We start from the raw sequence: 19,009 nt of genomic DNA on the forward strand, positions 1-19,009 counted from the left end.
TGGATAGGAACAGGGGAAAGGGAGATAGTTCTGTGTATAGTGAATAGCTATGAGAGATATTTAAAAGGGCAGAGAAGGGACAGAAGAGGTTAAAGATATTTTCCCGGCATTATATGTGTTATGTTCTCCTTGGCATTTGCCTATAAGTCAGCAGTAGAGATATTGATTTTTTTCTAATTTTTGTTCTGTGTTTTTTTTTTTTCTTTGAATATTACTCCATGCTAAGATTCATCCTCCAGGGGTCTGGTTATAATTCTGTTACACCGTGACATCGTCCAAATCATGTGCTTTGTTTGGAAGACAGATGACAAAGCCATTAGCCTGGTAGCCCTTCGGCCTTATGAAGAAAAGTGGTTTGGTCCGCAAACTCAAACACCCGAGGAATCACGCAACACAGTTCTCTGCTGTTGGGCAAAAATAGGGACCATCAGCAGACCTGAGGAGAATTGCTGGAGCAGTGTGGCTGAGGAGCTGCTTGGAGTCTCTCATGGATTGTCTTCACCTGCAATGCCCATTGGTTTCTTCCTGATCATTTTCAGGACTGGAAGCCAGAAGTGAATCTGAAGAGACAAAAAGATCGATGAATGAGCATTAGAGTCATTTCAGATGCCTGTGACATAAACTTCTCATTGTGGGCTGCTGGCATCAGAAAAACATGCAAAAGACTTGGAAATGGCCAAGGGCGCCTACGTGGCTCAGTCGGTTAAGCGTTTGACTCTTGGTGTCGGCTCAAGTTATGATCCCACCGCTTTGTGGGTTTGAGTCCCACACTGGGCTCTGTGCTGGCAGCGCAGAGTCTGCTTGGGATTCTCTCTCTCTCCCTCTCTCTCTGCCCCTCTCACACTTGGGCTGTCTCTGTCTCTCTCAAAATAAATCAATAAACTTACCCAAAAAATAAAGAAATAAAATGGTCTTGTGCCATTATAAAAAGGAGAAAAAAAAGAGACTTGGAAATGGCCAGAAACTTATCCTTGTGGGTTACCTTAGCCTTTCATTGTTTCTAAGCCATTTCCCCATTCCCAGCTGTCGGGAGCTGATAGCAACAATGGGAATGATTCTTGTCCACGGACACGTGAAATAACTTTCACCCTGTAAAGTGCAATTAATCCTCCCATCCACTTTGTGGAAGAAGCCAGTTTTGCATCTAGTAAGCACATTCATTTGGGTATTCCTGGTGGCATATATATATATATATATGTGTGTGTGTGTGTGTGTGCTTTGAACTGTTCTTTGAATTGGTTGGAATTTCTTACCGTCTCTTCATTAATTAATAAGTTAAATAAAATCTTCGATGAGCATTCATTTTATGTGTAGGAAGTCATTATCATATCTATGCATAAACATACATATATGTTATACCTATAGAAATCCTCTTCATCATATGTACATCATACATATACTTTAATGCTGGAGCACGAACAAATTCTTTGAAGTTTACCAAGCTGTAGTAGATAGTTCCCTCTGTTATTTATTTGTCCTCGACGTGATAAATCGATCTTACTGGGTACGGTCCTTTAATAATAATTGCAGAGGGCCTTCCCAGTAGCCTCTCTACCTTGTGGCTGACTGTACCTACTTGAAATCAGCGTTGGGGTGCCTGGGTGGCTCAGTCGGTTAAGTGGCCGACTTCGGCTCAGGTCATGATCTCTCGGTCCGTGAGTTCGAGCCCCGCGTCGGGCTCTGTGCTGACAGCTCAGAGCCTGGACCCTGTTTCAGATTCTGTGTCTCCCTCTCTCTGACCCTCCCCCATTCATGCTCTGTCTCTCTCTGTCTGAAAAATAAATAAAGGTTAAAAAAAATAAAAAAATAAAAAAATAAAGGAATCAGCGTTTTGAGAAATATCTTGCAGACCCATCTGGCCCACTCAAAAGCACGAAGCGAAGAGCCTTAGCCACACATATCTATTAATTTTCTCCCCCTGGTGTCCTATCTATTGCTAGGGGTGTGAACCCTAACATGAAATTGAAGAGTGCTTTGCAAGTCCACTGGCCCTTCAAACCCAAAGTCTCCTTCATTACAGATTACATCGCCATCTTGGCTTGCCTTGCCTTTGTAAAGTAGAGATTCTGTTTACTGTTTCCTCCTCCCAGTGCCTGCTTTGCTCTCTTCTTCAGGAGCTTCACATGCAGGTGCCGGACGCGCTCCGTCTGCACGGTGGGGTAGAAGGACGCGGACACCAGGATTTTAAGCTGCGTCAGGATGGAGGACAGCAGTCCCAGCACCACTAGTATCACAAGAATAATGCTGAGAGGAACCCAGGTCTTAGACAGAAGGAGCTTTGGCTCGGGGATGCAGGTGGGTTCAAACAGAGATATGTTAAAGGAAGAGTCATGTATGATGTCTTGAGTACCTTGCTCCTAAAATGAAAGAATAAGACCCTTAAGATCCATGCCATTTTTGCCCTCAGTCCTTGTCTCGCTCAATCCTGCCCTGCAATGCATAGCATTTAGCGTGAACCATGCAGGGACTTGGACTGGAGCAGCTCCTTTTGTGTGCTAGGATGGGAGCAAAGACAAGGGCCGAGTGTTCTTTGGAGCGGTTGCAGTGTTTTTCTAAAGCAGGTTTGTGGAAATATAGATTTCCTTGAGAGAAAACGTATCAGATAAGTTTGTCTACTCTGTCCTTTCTTTGGAGAGTCAGGATCCCCATGAGGCTGTTGTAGTCTCTGAGAAGAAGGCGGAGAAATCCATTTCACTTCAGCCAACACTTCTCCTCACACATTTGACCACATAACCCAGTTTTATGGAACACCTGTTTCTACACGCTAGGAAACGTGGGACTGATGAAAGATGTTTTTAGCTTAACTGCGGGAGCCTTTTTTTTTTTGGAGCGTAGCCCCTTAAGACCCCACCATGTCCTCCCCATCTTGACAAATACCCCGACGGCAGACCACGAGGTCACAAAGATGCAGAAGCATTAAATTATGTTCTAAATCAACCTTCTAGACATTGGGGGCAGGGAATTATTCTTAGCGTAAGAATACTAAGAATAGTATTTGCTGAAGGTGGCTTTAAACCCTTTGTGTAGAGGTCTCAGACAGGACATTGTCTCATCTCTGCTGGATGCTCGGGGGGGAATGTGTTCCTTTCTGCTTGAAGGCAAGAGTACAAACCAGTTGCCCTCAGTGGACTGACAACAGAGGGCAAAAGATGACATTGTGCCGCCCAGCCAAGCCACCAGCAAAAGTGTGTGCTGATTCAGCACTTTGTTTTCCCTGACCCGAGAAAGTCATTTAATCTCTCGGTGGATTTGTTTTCTAATTTGGTAAAACAGGAATTAATGGAGCAGATCCTGCCCATGAATAAACCACTCCCAGTGTAAATTAAGCACCTTGGGGATGGAGCCTTAACCTTACAAACTGGAGTACTTAGTAAGCTATTATCACTGCAGCACCCCAGAGCTGGGGGGGCAGGGGCAGGCAGGAAGAGGGAAACGACTTCTCCAAAAGAACACAACCACACCTAGAGAACAGAGTGCACCTTGAGCTGTCCCAGTGCCTGTGAAGACTCTGGAAACTTCAAACCTGGGGCGTCTCTATAGATGTCAAGTCAAATCTGTAATTTCTCCACCACTGTGCCTAAGCAATGAAAATGTTGCCTTTCATTTTCTCTTATTAAAAAGACAGTTCACCTACAATTAAATATAGAGATTTCAGTCCCCAGAGCAAGGCATGTGCTCTTTTTAATACCAGTGAAGAAACAAACACATCTTGTGAGTCAGTGATGAGAAATCCTGCAATAAGAAAGCAGCGGGTGTCCGGTCTTGGAAGAAGTTACTTAATCTAGGAATCTAACTGGGGATTTTGCATTTGGGAGTCAGGGCTTCATAAAGATTGAGTCAACATTTTTGTACAGGGTTGGTGGAGGGTAATGTGGAAGACAAATGAATTCTCTCAAAATGCTGAGCAATATGCTAAATGGTACCCTGATGTTTTAAAATGTGTTTACCTCTCATAAGTACACAATTTGCCAAGACAGCGTTGAGTAATGGACCGAGGATCCGCTCTGGTATCAGACAGTCCTGAAAAGCTAATGCAGACAAATGCTGTGCACAATACGTGCTCAATAAGTTAACAATGCTGGCTACTTTTACTTACGATGCCCACCCATCCAGCTAGCTCCCTTTGGGTCATTTCCCTTCTTTCTTCTCTACTTAAAAGACTTATTTAAACTCATATGAAAGTGGGAGAGAAATATTGGCAAAACCCTGAGGTGATGTTTCTCTTCCTGCTCAACCTGCAGCAACAGAGGGACCCACGGCCACCAAGGGCATCCTGGGATAAGGGCAGGACACTGCAGGTCCCTGGAGCCAGCGGCTGATGGCAGTCTCCCAGGCACGGCAGGAGAGAGTTTTCGAGGAGCCCCCACAGCAGTCTCGTACCCACACCTGCCCCAGCACCCACCGCCCTGCTGTCGCTATGCGAGAGGGCGGCGGCCTCCCCCACCAGGATGTGAGTGTGCAATGGCAGCTGGCAAAGCTTAGACATCTTTGCATCTCCAGTACCCTGTGATGCCCAAAAATGTATTTGTCAGGACATTGTCATTGGAAAGCTTCTGGGCTTTTTTTGGAAGGCAGAACTTGCCTTTTTCTCATTCTGTCTAAAATGGTGAGAATTCACAAAGCAGGCATGGGTATCGGCTGAGGGAGAAATGTGAGAGAGAAGCAAAAAGAGAAGGGAGGAGAGGAAGAACCGAGCAAGGAAAAAAGACAAAGGGGAATGGGCTCGGGGAGGGGAAGGGAGAGACCCTTTTCCCTGCCACCCCCAGGATTAAGCACGTCTGAAGAGTTAGTTTAGCTTTCACTGGAGACACCGCTTCCATTATTCCCCCTGCTCCAGATATCTAGAGCAACAGAGATCTTGTAATTAACTGAATTCTTCAGGGGCAGCAGAATGCTCAGGGTAATCAACTCTGAGAAGCAGCCCAGGATTAGAGGGGGGGGAGTTGACCTACCTGCTGAGCCAGAGGAAGCTGGGAAGAAAAGTGTGGATGCTACCAGAAGACCCCAGTTCCTGAGACAAAGAGAGCCCGTGGAAGAGTGGGGCTTCAAAGGAGGCCTTGCAGGCATCCTTTCTGCCGTTTCCTTCTAAGATTTCCGGGACTGTAGCTTGACCAAAAACAAGGGAAAATCAGACATGTGCAGACAGCTATTGGTGCTTTCACTAGCCCAGGCTGGCGCACTCTACCCCACCATGAGCAACACTCACGCCCACATACACACACTCACACACGCATGTACATACGCATACATGCACATAAACACGCATGTCCCACCTAGCTCAGCTTCACAACCTCTGGGTTTAGAAAAAATCAAGACAATGTCTGACAATACCCACATCCTCTGACATGCCCACATAATCACAAACTTCCCCACAGAAAAATGGAAAAGAAAAAAGGTGGGAGGCACAAAACTCATGGTCTTCTTGCTTGGGACACAGCTGCCAAGAGGAACAAGAACGAAGGAGAGAAAGGCAGATTCCCTGAGGCTCAGGGGGCACCAGCTCAGAGAAACACACTATCTTGACCAATTAAGATTGTCATAGATCCATCCAATGGCTTTCAGCTCCCTTCTTTTGGGCGGAGTTTAGAACAGTGGTTCTCAATCTTGGCCGCCCGTCAGAACTACTTGGAGACTTTTTAAAAATCCCTCACCCAGGCCTCACCCCAATCCACTTAAATCTGATTCCTGGGTGTTTGTTGGCTTGTTCAGGTCCACAGTGAAGGCACCGTGTGGCTATGGCAGATAATCACTGACTTAGAAGGTCCTTGCTTTTGGCACCTGCACCAGATTTTCTCGAAATATGGTCTCTATAGACCACCTACTTTGAAATCCCATGGAGTGTTTATTAAAAGTACTCTCCCTGGGACACTTGGGCGGCTCAAGCATCTCACCCTTGATTTCGGCTCAGGTCACACTTAAGGTTGAGAACCACTGACCTAAAAAACCAAGGTAGCTCTTTACTTTTCTTCTCTTCTCTTCTCTTCTCTTCTTTTATTTTCTTTTCTAGGGGGTATTATCATATACTAGCACCAGCCATAATATCTGGTCACTTAGGAGCCCATTTTTCAGCGACCATCCTCTTAAATGTTCTGCTGATGCATTGACAGGCCTCCTATATTGCATACGGACTCAAGATGCAAAGAAAAGAAGTTCTCATTCACAGAAGTTGCTCAAAGTCTACCTGCACAGGTCCAAGGGAGAGAGGAAGACAGACTCTAGGTTCATGCCAGGTACTCTTGCTTGAGAACCAACTTTACGTCCCATATCAGAGACACCTATTCTCCCATTTCAGTGTTTGCTAACTATAGAAAGCTAAAAAATTCCCTCTCTCCAGAGATATAAGATCCTAAGGCCTGAAACCTAGACATGTTACTTTATTTGGAAAAAAAGGACGTTGCAGTAGTGACCAAGATAAAGATCTCGAGATGGAGAATTTACCCTGATTATCTCAGTGAGCCTTAACACAATCACATTCATCCTTTAAGAGGAAAGCAGAGAGAGATTTTACATACACAGAGAAGACAATGTGAAGACATAAGTGAAGATGGGGGTTGCAGCCACAGCCAAGAAAAGCCAACAAGCCACCAGACGCTGTAAGAAGCAAGAAGTAGATTCTTCCCTAGAGTCCAAAGTGATTGTGGCCCTGCTCGCACTTAATTTCAGCTCAGTGGTACTGATTTTGGACTTGTTACCCCCAGAACTATAAGAGAATGAATTTTTGTTCTTTCAAACCACCCAGTTTGGGTCAATTTGTTAGAGCAGCCACAGGAAACTAAAACGGTGACCAAAGATTTTCAGGATGACATCATACTCTAACAACAGGATTTCGAGTCAACTTAACCAACAATTGTTGGGCTCCTTCTACATGCCAGACGCTGTGCCATCATGGGAATCCCAAGGTGAATAAGGCAGTGCCCTGCTCTGGGATGTTCATGATCTTTTCCAAGGCAAGCCAGCAAATAGCCGGGACGCATCGCAAGAAGCACCTGTGAACGCTTACCTCTCTGTGCAGTTTCAGGTGGACCTCCAGCCCTGGCAAGCCTTGGAAATGTTTGCCCACTGAGAAAATGAGCTGATACAGAAGATAATCTATGGCTGCAAACAGCACCCAGATGTAGAGGTGGGTAAGAATGGGGAGGAAAAACAGCCCCAGGTTCTTCCTCTCTTTAGGAGACGGCCAGAAAGATGGGATGACAACGTGTTTCTTCCTTTCCTTCTTATTCAGTGGGAGGACACAGGGCCTCTGTAGTTGCCTCTCCATTTCATCGAACCGAACAAATTGTTTAGTGATGAAGATATTTTCAAACTTCCAACCACAAGGGTCCAAAAATCGCTTCATGAAGAGGCCAGTGCCAAGTAGCACCAGCAAAAGCCCTGCTAGGGCAAGGAGCTGCCGTCCCAGGGAGGACAATACCTCTGTTGCCGTCACCATCTGGTACAAGACACCCAGGACTTGGCCTTTGGTGTCATTTAGCTGTGCCTCCAGGGCTTGGCTGGGACTGAAAAGAGAGACTGCCAGAGTCTGGTTCCAAGAAATAAGGTCATCAAATAGACTTAGGTGAGTGGCAAGGCCATAAATCCACTGAATGGCTTCAATATATTTTTTCAAAAGTGGAAAATGTATGGAAAAGCTCTTGGCCCTTAGGTTGCAAGTCATACTGTCCAGGAGACCTTTGAAGTTATGAAAAATATTTTCCACATGTCCTAAGATTACTATCCCTGTGCCAGCTGCAATCAAAGCATTCCTGCCCTCCCTCAGGCCACAGGAAAGGAAGAAGAGGAGAACGAAACATCGTGCATGCTTGGAGCAGCAAAGCAGAACACAAGTGACCATCCAGGAGGAGCTAAAGGCTATGAATGTGGACAGACACCCAGAAAAGGCCATGGAAAAGAGGCCCACTGAAATGAGAGCAACGAAAGAGCACACTCCCAAATGTTGGATAAAGTCCATCCATCCAGGGCTTCTTGGAGACACATACATCCCCCAGAGACCTAGGAAGATATCAGCGCCTGAGGTAAAGGCACCCATGCTCCTTGTGTCCCTGGAAATAAAAAAGAAACCGGGGTCAGGCACTGCTTTTGAATGTCCTCTGTCACTGTGTAAAGGACATGGGGGTAGATTGGTTGCAAAAAAATGGCCATAATTCTTTACCCATCTCTACCTCCACACCCCCACCACCACCCCCTTTTTTAAAGTAGGCTTCACGCCCAGTGAAGAGCCAACACAGAGCCCAATGTGGGGTTTGAACTTATAACCCTGAGATCAGGACCTGAGCTGAGATCGAGGGTCAGATGCTTAACCAACAGAGCCACCTAGGCACCCCTCCTCATCCCTTTAAATGCCACTTTACAGCTTCTCCCGTCAAGAGGTGGGAGAAACAGAATCCAATAAGAGGTGGGTGGGTCTATTTCTCCAGCCCTTGAATTTAGAATGGCTTTGTGATGTCTTTGATCCATAGAACGCAGCAGAAGTGACAGTGTGCCAGTCCTGAGTCTATGATCCACTTCTTCTCCCTTGGAACCTTACTACTGACTTTTTAACAGGTCCAAGTATGTTAGTCTCCTGCAACAAATTGCCACAAGCTTAGTGGTTTATAGAAACACATATTTATTCTCTTACAGTTCTGCAAGTCAGAAGTCTAAAATGAGTCCAGAGAGCTCTGTTCCTTCTGGAGGCTCCAGGGAAGAATCCATTTCTCACTTTCTCCAGCATCTGGAAGCTCTTGGACTCTCCTCCATTTCAAAGCCAGCAATGTTGCATCTTCTTTCCTCTCAGACCTCTGTTGCCATCCTTATATCTTTTGGGACTCTGATTCTCTTGCCTCCCTTTAGAAGGATCCCTGTGATTATATATTGGGCCCACCCAGATGAACCTGGATCATCTCCCCATCTCAAGGTCCTTAGCTTAATCCCATATGTAGAGACCCTATCACTATGTAAAATAACATATTAACAGGCTCTGGGCCTTAGGACATGGACAGCTTGGGTGTGGGGGGACGTGAATGAGCCTATCTCACCAGATTTGGCTCTAACCAATAGCCAGCCAATAGCCAATCAACTGCCCAACACCTGAAGGGGGCCCTCCTAGACCAGCCAGTCACCAGGCAGCCCATCAGCTGAGCACAGCCACTTGAGTAGTAATAAATGCTTATTTATCTTAAGTCACCGAATTCTGTGCTGCTTTCTTAGGCACTGGTTGTGAATTGATAAAAACAGCAATACTGTATCATGGATCTTAAGAATTGAAATAACCCCTAGGCTGATGAATAGGCTAAAATTTCAACACATTGCATTATGTAAGATCACTTTTTGATAGTCATCTATTTTTTTCTGCCCTGATCTTGCAGACCAGAAAGCATACCAAGGGCACCCAAACCTAGATGAGGCACCGGACTGAAGCCATTGTGTCTCTGCCCTGTAACGAACAGTTGTGTCTTACCCACACCCTCCAGCCCGCCCTTACCCTCTGAGGGCAGTTGCTCTCTGAGAATCTTGCAAGGGAAATAAGAATGTTTTGTCACTGAACGAATCACCTTTTCTTTATTCCCAGATCTGGCAGGATTAAAATGAAGGTGCTAATGAGCCTGCTTCCATCCTGTCAGTCATGCATCTTTAGGTCTGTGATGCACTCAGACGGTCTTGGGTTCATTTGGAATGATATAAAATCAATTTGAGACGTTTCTTTCTTGATTGGCATGAAAGTATCTAAAAAGAGCATACGGTATGTGTGGGATTTCAAAGAAGATATTGATCAGTTTTTAAACACTGTCAAATAAGGGCACCTGGGTGGCTCAGTTAAGCATCTGACTCTTGATTTCGGCTCAGGTCACGATCTCATGATCATGAGATTGAGCCCCGAATTCAGCTCTGCACTGATGGTGTGGGGCCTGCTTGGAATTCTCTCTCTCTCTCTCTCTCTCTCTCTCTCCCCTTCTCTGTCCCTCCGCAATTTATGCATGTGTGCACGTGCTCTCTCTCTCTCTTTCAAAATAATAAGTAAACTTAAAAAAAAAAAAAACCAAACCACCATCAAATACATCCCTTCTCACATCAGATAAGCTGGGGCTGGATTTCTGGAATAGCTGGACAATGTTTGAGCCGGGATTATACTCCGTGTGTGAGAGGTGCCCAGGCATTGGCTAGTGGGCATGAACCGAGCAATTCAAGGAAAAGGAACGATTCTTTTTGTGTTCAGGCTGAATGAAGTTGATGAAGAGTGGAAATGAGATGGACAAAGAGGCAAGTTAGGAACAAACCTGTGGAAGTTTCTCCTACGATAATGTAGAGGGCGTACGGCTCCCGTCACGTGAGGGGAAACGCTTGGCACAGAAAAGAGACCTGGAGAGAAATGAAGTGTTGAAGAAGGGTGATTACCATGTGGGACCGGCCTTTTTAGAGATTCAGAATCCCACATAAGAGGATATTCTTACCCCGTCCAGAGGGGAATTGGAATAGCCGTTAGAACAGGGACCAGCAAAAGGACGGAGGTCTTTCCTCCTGCATGCTCGCCTCCTTTCAGATTTGGAAGCTGGTTTGGAGGCTGGTCGTTCTTCCATGCACTGACCCCTCTCCTACTCTGTTTTGACCCCTGGAAATCACCAAAGGGCTCCTGTGCCCCCGAACCTTCCCCAGCACTGCCAGCCAGAGTCAGCTGCCTTGTGGGCTGGACGGGAGGACAGTTGCTGTCAGCGGTGAGCAGGTGGGCAGGACACGATGCATCAGAGCAGGTCGGAAGTGCTGTCTCTCCTCCCAGCCATGTCCCTGTTCACTTTCTTTGCCATAGCTTTGGGTTTGACCCCCAAACCTTTATTTGTCTAAATGATCCACTAATAGGGATTAACGGCCCATTCTGTTCACTTTATGTAGAGCATCTCTCTCCCTGAAGCCCCCAAAGACAAATGCTCTTTGCATTTCACACAGAAGCTGAGGCTCAGAGGCTCGCGGAAATCCGAGCCTCAGAGCGCCCAGAGAGTCGGTGGTGGGGTCCAGACCTGCTCTCCCTGCCTCCCGGTCCAGCTCCCTGCGCCCCGCGCCATGGCCAGGTTCCATGACTCCAGCTTATGTGACAGGACACTCAGCTCATTGTGTGTCTGCTGGAAAAGCATGACATGTTCTGCCAGTGACGTCATGGTTAAGAGTTGACCTGTGTATCACAAACCCATTTCTACCTGCTCACTTCTCCCCCTGCCAAAGATAGTTGGCCCTGTAAGGCTGCGTCTCGATTCAGCAGGTTTTTCTCTCAAGCAAATCAGAAATCCCAGCTGTTTTGGCTTTTTTTTTCTAATATGCTTCGTGAGGCACCCTTCTCCTGGCTTCCTAAAAAATTAATAATGTGTATTTTGGATTCATATTTTCCTTCTCTCGTCTTCATTCTTGCACAGTGTGTTCCTAATACAGATATTTCTCTGACAGTAAGAAACAGATTTACGGACACATTAAAAGTTTAACATTGGGCAATACAAACTAATAACAATTAAATAAGATATACAGCTGCAATTTTGTCCTGTAAGAGGCACATGTTTTCTTAATGAGCAACAGATTTAATATTATCCTCCTTATTTTTGTACCGAAAACAGCACATCACCAAAAGACACCAAAACTTTCTGCAGTGAGAGGATTGAGTGTATCCTCTCTTATTTTATAGTTTAAGCCACAGACCTGGGCTTGGGACCACATGTCCAGAAGCTGGTGTCCAGTCTGCCCTCCCTGTCAGTGTGGAACGTGGCCTTGATTTCTTCCCCAATCTGTTTCTCATTTTCCCTACTTGAATATCAGTTCCGCCTGAGCTCCTTTCTGGTGTAGTTGGACGAGGAGAGTTTTAGCAAGCCCCTTAAGACGACCAGGACAGAAAGTGCCCAGTAAATGCAGCCCATTTCTTGTTTTTTTTTTTTTTTTGGCGGCCAAAAAAAAAAAAAAAAAAAAATGAGAACTTGAGAACTTCTATTCTCTGAAGGTCTTCAAGCAACAACTGAATGCCCCAAGTTCAAGGGAGGCATAGTGACAGGAGTGGGATTGCACTGCCTTCCCAGCACTGCTGTTTCCATGGCTCCTTTAGAAGTCTGCTGATTTCCTTCCTCTTCTGCAGAGGTATGATTGTCCTGTTAAAGTTTCCTTGGATGGCCCCAATTCTTTCCTTTAGTCAGTTGCTCCTTTCTTTCCCATAGACTTTGTCAAGCAGAGACCCAGATTCCTAAATTTCATTTTGAGAGCCAAAAGGAATCTTACAGATCAGGGCATCTTAAACTTGAGTCTATGATCACTGAGGCAGCCTTGTTACAATGCAGATTTTGGTTCTAAACATCTAGAATGGCACCTGAGACTTTGTCTTTCTGGCAAGTTCCCAGGTGGCTGATGCTGCTTATCTGAGGACAGGCACTGGGTAGCAAGCTCTTGAATTCCGCCCTGTCTGATAGCACTTTCTTTGACGAGGGAGATGTTCTGTATCTGTGCTGTCCAACACAGTCAGCACTAGCCATATGCGATGATTGAGCACTTGAAATAGAGCCAGTGTGACTGAGGAGTTGAATTTTTAACTTGATTTAATTTTAATAATTTAAATTTAAATAGTCCCGTGTCGCTGGTGTCATGGTACTGAAGGGCACAGCTCTAGATGATTGACACCTTGCCAGCTGATTTCCACAGATGAGGAAACAAAATCCAACGAGGCGAAGGGACTGGCTGAGGCTGTCCTGGCAATGGAGACAGAGCTGGAGGGGGGGGGGAGACCCCAGTTCTCCCCCACTTTTCCCATCACATCAGCATCTCACTTCTGACTCTTTGTGAACTCTGTTTCAAAATCCTTACCGGTGTTCCTGGGTAATGGAGTCAAAATTTCCCACATGCCAAAAAAGAAAAAAAAAATTTTCCCATATACCAAGTTTGCCCTCAGGCACCCCAACATACATAAATAGAAAAGTGGACAAACTGTTGCTTGTGCCTCCCAGGCTTAGCAAAATAACAACAATAATAGGTAATGTCTCTCAATTTGTCCACCAAGTGCCTGGTCACTGTTTTCGCATCTGATGTACCTTATTTCTAATCTTCACGGCTCTAGATATTATAGATATTATTATAGTTATATATTTTAGATGAGCAAACTGAGGCTCAGAGAGGTTAAGTAACTTGCCCAAGGTCACACAGCTGATAAGTGGATGAACTGGAATTCTGACCCACATTTAAGCGCCACTGAGGGTTCAAGATGGGCAGCTTCCTAGACTCTCTTAAAACCGTCTTAAAGGAGTAGTTTCTTTTTTTTTTTTTACATTTATATTTATTTTTCAGAGAGAGAGAGAGAGACAGAGCATGAGTGGGGGAGAGACAGAGACAGAGGGAGACACAGAATCCGAAGCAGGCTCCAGGCTCTGAGCTGTCATCACAGAGCCCGATGCAGGGCTCGAACTCGCCAACTGTGAGGTCATGACCTGAGCCGAAGTCGGACGCTCAACCGACTGGGCCACCCAGGAGCCCCAAGGAGTAGTTTCTAAATTTGTTTGAAATATATTCCCAGAACCCTAATCACGCATGCATCCAGGAATGTGGATTTCACAGTGCTAGTGTCAGCTCTCCTTGCACTGTCGTCTGCATCTGGTGGCCCCCACTCCCCTCTGCCAGCACATGCCCAGCGGACCCTCCAGAGCTGACTGGGGATCTCTTTTCCCCGGGCCGGCACTCTTGCTCAGCTGTGTCCTACTCCATGTTTTCCTTAGAGACTGTTCCGGCCAGCGTTAAGCTCAGGCTCACTCCTCCCCTGAACCAGCCCATTTGGTGTCAGGCCCATCCCGGTCTGAGGTCAAGGCCACAGGTCCATCGTTCTCTCCCAGGATCAGGGAGCTGAGAGGTATGTTCAGTGCAGGTGCCCACACTTTCTGTTGGGCTGGGGAGCGGGGGGCGGGGGGGGGGGTGCGGGGCACGTCGCAGGGTCGGGCTGCCCTGTGCCGGAAAATCAGGGCAGTGTGGATAGCCCTCAGCATTGTAAATACTTACAAGGGTCAGACAAGCACTGTAAAGAATAAAGGAAATCAGGAGGCACAGACACTTCTTGGGGTGAGGGGTATAGAGCAATGGGCAGTAGGTCTTGGGGGCCAGAGAGCCCAGGCCCCAGTTACAGTTATAGGTACAGTAGCCTCCAAACCAACAGATTTTTTTTCAAGCCTGTATGGAGTCCCAGTGTTGCCAAATTTTCTGCTGTTGTTTTTTTTTTTTTTTTTTCCAAAAGAAGCCAGAAATCTAGACTCTTGGGGGTAACATCTCCTGATACGTGTATATATATATGTGTGTGTGTGTGTGTGTATGTATATATATATATGTATATATATATGTGTGTATATATATATACACACATAAAAACTTTTTAAATACTCTAGCTGCTTTTCGGCCACTGACTGTCAGTTTGCGAGTCTTGGTCTTTGGGGAATCCTCACTGCTCCTTCCTCTCTGCTCTGCCTCCCTCCTTACCTTATTCTTCCTCCTCTCCTTCGTTTTATCCCCTGGGACATTTTAAAATCATGCTGTAGGCCAGTTTCCAGTCTCATGCATAAAGGTTTTTCTCTATGCCTTGGGAATATTTATTTTCCCCAAAGATCTCTAACTCTATTCCCTTCCCTCTGTCGGTGCTTACCCGACGGAGCTCCTCCCTCCCTCTCTCCATTGCTTCTTGTGGGAGCTGCTAAAAGGCTAACCTGATCCTTTTAACCTGCAATTTCTCTTTGTTTTGCCTCCATTATCAATAATGTTTATTGCCTGACAACATCCTTGTCTCCCCAGGACAGAGTACCTGCTTCTTGCTTTTACCAACAGCAATAGCCCAAGAGCAATTACCACTTTCCTGCCTTCATCCCTAAACTACAGTTTGCGCCACACCCCGGGTGGGAAAACCACAGTTAGAGTCCACAGGAGAGCATCACTGAGGCCCCACCTCTCTTTCATGGGTTAAAGCAATTTTTGTGGGGCTGGGTGGGCGGGGACGAGGAAGGAAATAGGGCTGGTGATGAGGAGCCCCCGGTCCAAGCCGAGAGCCAGGCAGCCCATGCAGTTTGTGTAGCCAGCCTGAGCCCACACTTATCTGCTTTCACGCAGAGCTGAGCTGTTGCCATGGGAAACAGAAGGGCCAGGCTTCTCCATCAACCCCGCATAGCAAGCATGGGCTGTGAGGTGCATACGCAGTGGTCCTGGCTGTTTTCCCCAGGGGGTGTCGAATGCCAGAGGCAGCAGCACAGGCCCCCAGTCCCCCACCTCGGAGCCCTGCTCATCCACTTCGTGGGGGAGTCAGGGGGGCCAACATTCCTGAGCACCATTCTCTGAGCACAGATCAACTCTGGAGCTGTACCGCATCCTTGCTTCACATACAAAGCCCAGGCAGCAGCCAGGACAAATGCAGCCATGACCTAATGACTAGAGCCTCCTCCAAAGAAATGGCCTATCCTAGGAGCTTTCTAGATTGGGGGATATCGGAGATGCATTTCGCCAGTGCTGCTCTGGGGCTGACAGACAGAAGCCTCACTGTAAGTGCAGGAGAAATCAAGGTGGTGAGGTGACTTCCTTGTGGAAAGAGCTACAGATCAAGATCTAGGCAATTGTTCTGCTCCCCTCTTTCCCTACATGTGGAATGCTCGCCTTGTCTGACATCCCCAAACTTCCATTAAGTGAGATCAACTCATTCTGACCCTGCTCCCATGCAGAAGCCAACGGCTTATGCGTGACAAGCTCAGATGCATTCTGCAGACACCCTGGGGAAAAGGAAATCCAGACTAATGATCCTTCTAGTCTTTCTGTGCTTCTCCAGCCGGCTTTGCTAACCCCCCGGGGGGAACCTATCTACCCACCAACCTCTCTCTCATCTTTAGGACTGAAAGGAAGTTGGGACAAAGGTTAAAGGTCATAGTGGAACAAGAAAAGAGCATAGGGCAGGGAGATGGGAGACCTGTGGCCTCGCCTGCTTCCACCCAGGACGAGTTGTGTGACCTTGGGTAGGTCACTTCGCTTCTCAGGACCACAGCTCCCTTGGGCTAAATGAATTCTAGCATTGCTGCTAGCCCGACAGTCTGAAATGAAAGGCACAAGAGAGCCGCAGAGCTGGCTCTGGGGGCTGGCGTTTTCCAGCCCAGCACCTGTAAATGGGACAAAGGAAGAATGGAGGATTTCTTGACTAACACTTCTTTCCTCCCTCCCTCCCGATCTCCCTTCCTTCCTTCCTTCCTTCCTTCCTAAATTCTTGGAAACTTGTAATTTGTTTGGGAACATACTGTTCTCTCAGACTACCAAAATCGCTCCAGCAGGCACAGAGGCCTCCTTTTGAGGTGGAGTGAATTCCTCATTCCTTTTAATCGTTCTTGCCTTGGGAAAGCCAGCAAATGCCTTCCTCCCCGGAAGCAACCTTCACACAAGAAAGAAAAGATTAATGAAATCTACCAGGTAAACAGAAGAGCATTTAGGGAACAATTCAGTCTGTCACTGTGCGGGGCATTGTCAGTGAGGCCTGGCAGCCTTCCACAGCAGGTCCGGGCCGGCCCTGCTCCTCACCACCCCCCAGAGGCTCGGCCAACAGGGATCAATTCTTCAAAACCTGGGGAATGGGCAAATTTACCCAAGCTGCTCTAGTAAGAGGGTTATCATGCTGTGGTAGTCCCCAGATGAGGGTATTCGGATCCCTCCGGCCTGCATTAATAAAGACTTCTTTCTGGTATTTCTGTACACAGATAAACTCTCTGGGGCAGAGGAGGAGCTTAAAGTATCCTCTGGTCTCAAGTGTATATTCCAATTTACTAACTTTTTTTTTTTTTTCCTTAAAAAAAGCAATTCCAGGGGCACCTGGGTGGCTCCGTCAGTTAAGTGTCCGACTTCGGCTCAGGTCACGATCTCACGGTCCGTGAGTTCGAGCCCCACGTCGGGCTCTGTGCTGACAGCTCAGAGCCTGGAGCCTGCTTCGGATTCTGTGTCTCCCTCTCTCTCTGCCCCTCCCCTACTCGTGCTCTCTCTCTCTCTCTCTCAAATATAAACATTAAAAAAATTTTTCTTAAGCAATTCCAAGAACAAAATATTCTGAAAGTTTACTTACAGGTTCCTCTCAGGTTCTTCTCTAAGTGCGAAAATACCCTTCCCATGGACTCTGAGTTTTGATATACAATAGGGAAAAAGGAACCAGAAGTAACGAGAGGGTCACATCACCATGAATCAGCATCTTTATTTCCCCCACAAGGTGACTAAGTCATAATATTGACAAAGGGGATGATTGATGCAAAGGAACTCCATATTTCTTTCCCGTATTTTCCTCAGAATAGATGTTCCAGAAATCAATTCTAGCAAATAATGAAATAAGGCATTCTCAAACAACGGAGGGTGAGTTATGAAAATTTGGAGGGTCATCTTCCTCTGTCCTCTTCTCCCTTTACTCTAATTCTCCCCGCCCCAGGCCCAGCACAGGGACTAGTGACAAACTTCACCATCCACTCTACCATCCACAGTCCCAGAGGCATGAAGGGGCCATCTCTGCGCTGATGACCCAAGACAGGTGTAACTGTCTGTGTAATGCCTCTCAATCTTTCCATTTTGGAAATTTAGCTTCCAAAAGGATCAGCTTGTGTGGCTTGAGGGAGTTCAGGAAACCTCAAAACCTTTCTACAAAATTGTTCTTCACCTTTTGATCTAGACCCATAATATAACTGGAGAAGCTTTTACCTTAAAATTCAAGATTCCTGCCAAAATGTAGAAGGATTGATATAAACTGAAAAACATAAACTAAACAAGGATATGGATGGGTCACTGAAAACTCAGGTCAAATATCATGGTGAAAATACCCAAATGTATGATGCTTAGGAGACATAGCCATCCATCATGAACAACAGGGATTCCATAAATGTGAGCAAATTAATATTACAGAAAAATCAGTGAGCATCACTGGAGTGCATTGGAGAGAAATGGGTACTGGGGCAGGGAGCTGAGTTAGGAGGTAGGACCAGTGTATTATTAGTCAGGGTTGTCCGGAGAAATGGAACCAATACGGGGAGTGTGTGTGTGGAGAGAGAAAGAGGTTTATTTTAAGGAATTGACCCACATAGTTACGGGGGCTGACAAGTACAAAATCGGTAGGGTGAGCCAGCAGATGAGAGCCCCAGAGAAGAGGTGATGTTGCAACTTGAGTCCAAAGGTGAATTGTAGGTAGAATTCCTGCTTTCTTTGAGGACCTCATCCTTTTTCCCTCTTAAGGCCTTCAACTGATTGGATGAGGCCCATACACATTATAGAGGGTAATCCACTTTACTCAATATTTACTCACTTAAATGTTAATCTCCTCTTAAAAAAATACCCTAGGGGCGCCTGGGTGGCGCAGTCGGTTAAGCGTCCGACTTCAGCCAGGTCACGATCTCGCGGTCCGTGAGTTCGAGCCCCGCGTCAGGCTCTGGGCTGATGGCTCAGAGCCTGGAGGCTGTTTCCGATTCTGTGTCTCCCTCTCTCTCTGCCCCTCCCCCGTTCATGCTCTGTCTCTCTCTGTCCCAAAAATAAATAAACGTTGAAAAAAAAATTAAAAAAAAAATACCCTTATATCAACATCAGACCAACTATCTGGACACTAGCCAAACTGACCCAGAAAATTAACCATCACAACCAGATCTGAATTATGGAAAGGAAAGAAAGACAAAACAAAGAGTTTTGTTTGTTGTTTGTTTAGGCTGGAGAGAATGAATGGACAGAATTGGTATCTAGAGGAGAGAAAAGAAAGGAATCAGTGATGATCAAAAATTTCCACCTGAACCACAAAGAGCATGGAGGAATGTGGCGAGAAAAATATGATTCCACAAAGATGTCCGGATGGAAATATCCATCCTGTGAACAGCCAGGAATGTGGTCCCTGGCTTAGGAGAAGACATGAGGTATAGAGAGCTGAGAATTAGCCAGGTGAGTGCTTGCAACATAGCAACCGGGGCATTTCTGTCTAATTGATTTGCAAGTTGAAGCTCTGAGGCCAAATGGATTTTCAGAGGGAGACAGTGTAAAGAGAGAACGCAGAATGAGG

The 19,009-nt window shown here is 46.3% G+C and overlaps 1 protein-coding gene across 1 annotated transcript; it reads right to left on the reverse strand.

Annotated features, from left to right (window-relative positions):
- Positions 1-1,831: 1,831 nt before the first annotated feature.
- Positions 1,832-17,096, reverse strand: LOC115506339 (dendrocyte expressed seven transmembrane protein). Its single transcript, XM_032591927.1, has 4 exons — positions 17,054-17,096; positions 10,257-10,338; positions 7,001-8,042; positions 1,832-2,357 (listed from the first exon to the last, which is right to left on the reverse strand). Exons 3-4 carry the CDS (start codon positions 8,027-8,029, stop codon positions 2,022-2,024), a joined length of 1,365 nt encoding a protein of 454 aa, XP_032447818.1. The 5' UTR covers positions 8,030-8,042; positions 10,257-10,338; positions 17,054-17,096; the 3' UTR covers positions 1,832-2,021.
- Between the last annotated feature and the right edge of the window lie 1,913 nt (positions 17,097-19,009).

This window comes from Lynx canadensis, chromosome F2 (assembly GCF_007474595.2).
Source record: "Lynx canadensis isolate LIC74 chromosome F2, mLynCan4.pri.v2, whole genome shotgun sequence".
NCBI classification, from domain to species: domain Eukaryota; kingdom Metazoa; phylum Chordata; class Mammalia; order Carnivora; family Felidae; genus Lynx; species Lynx canadensis.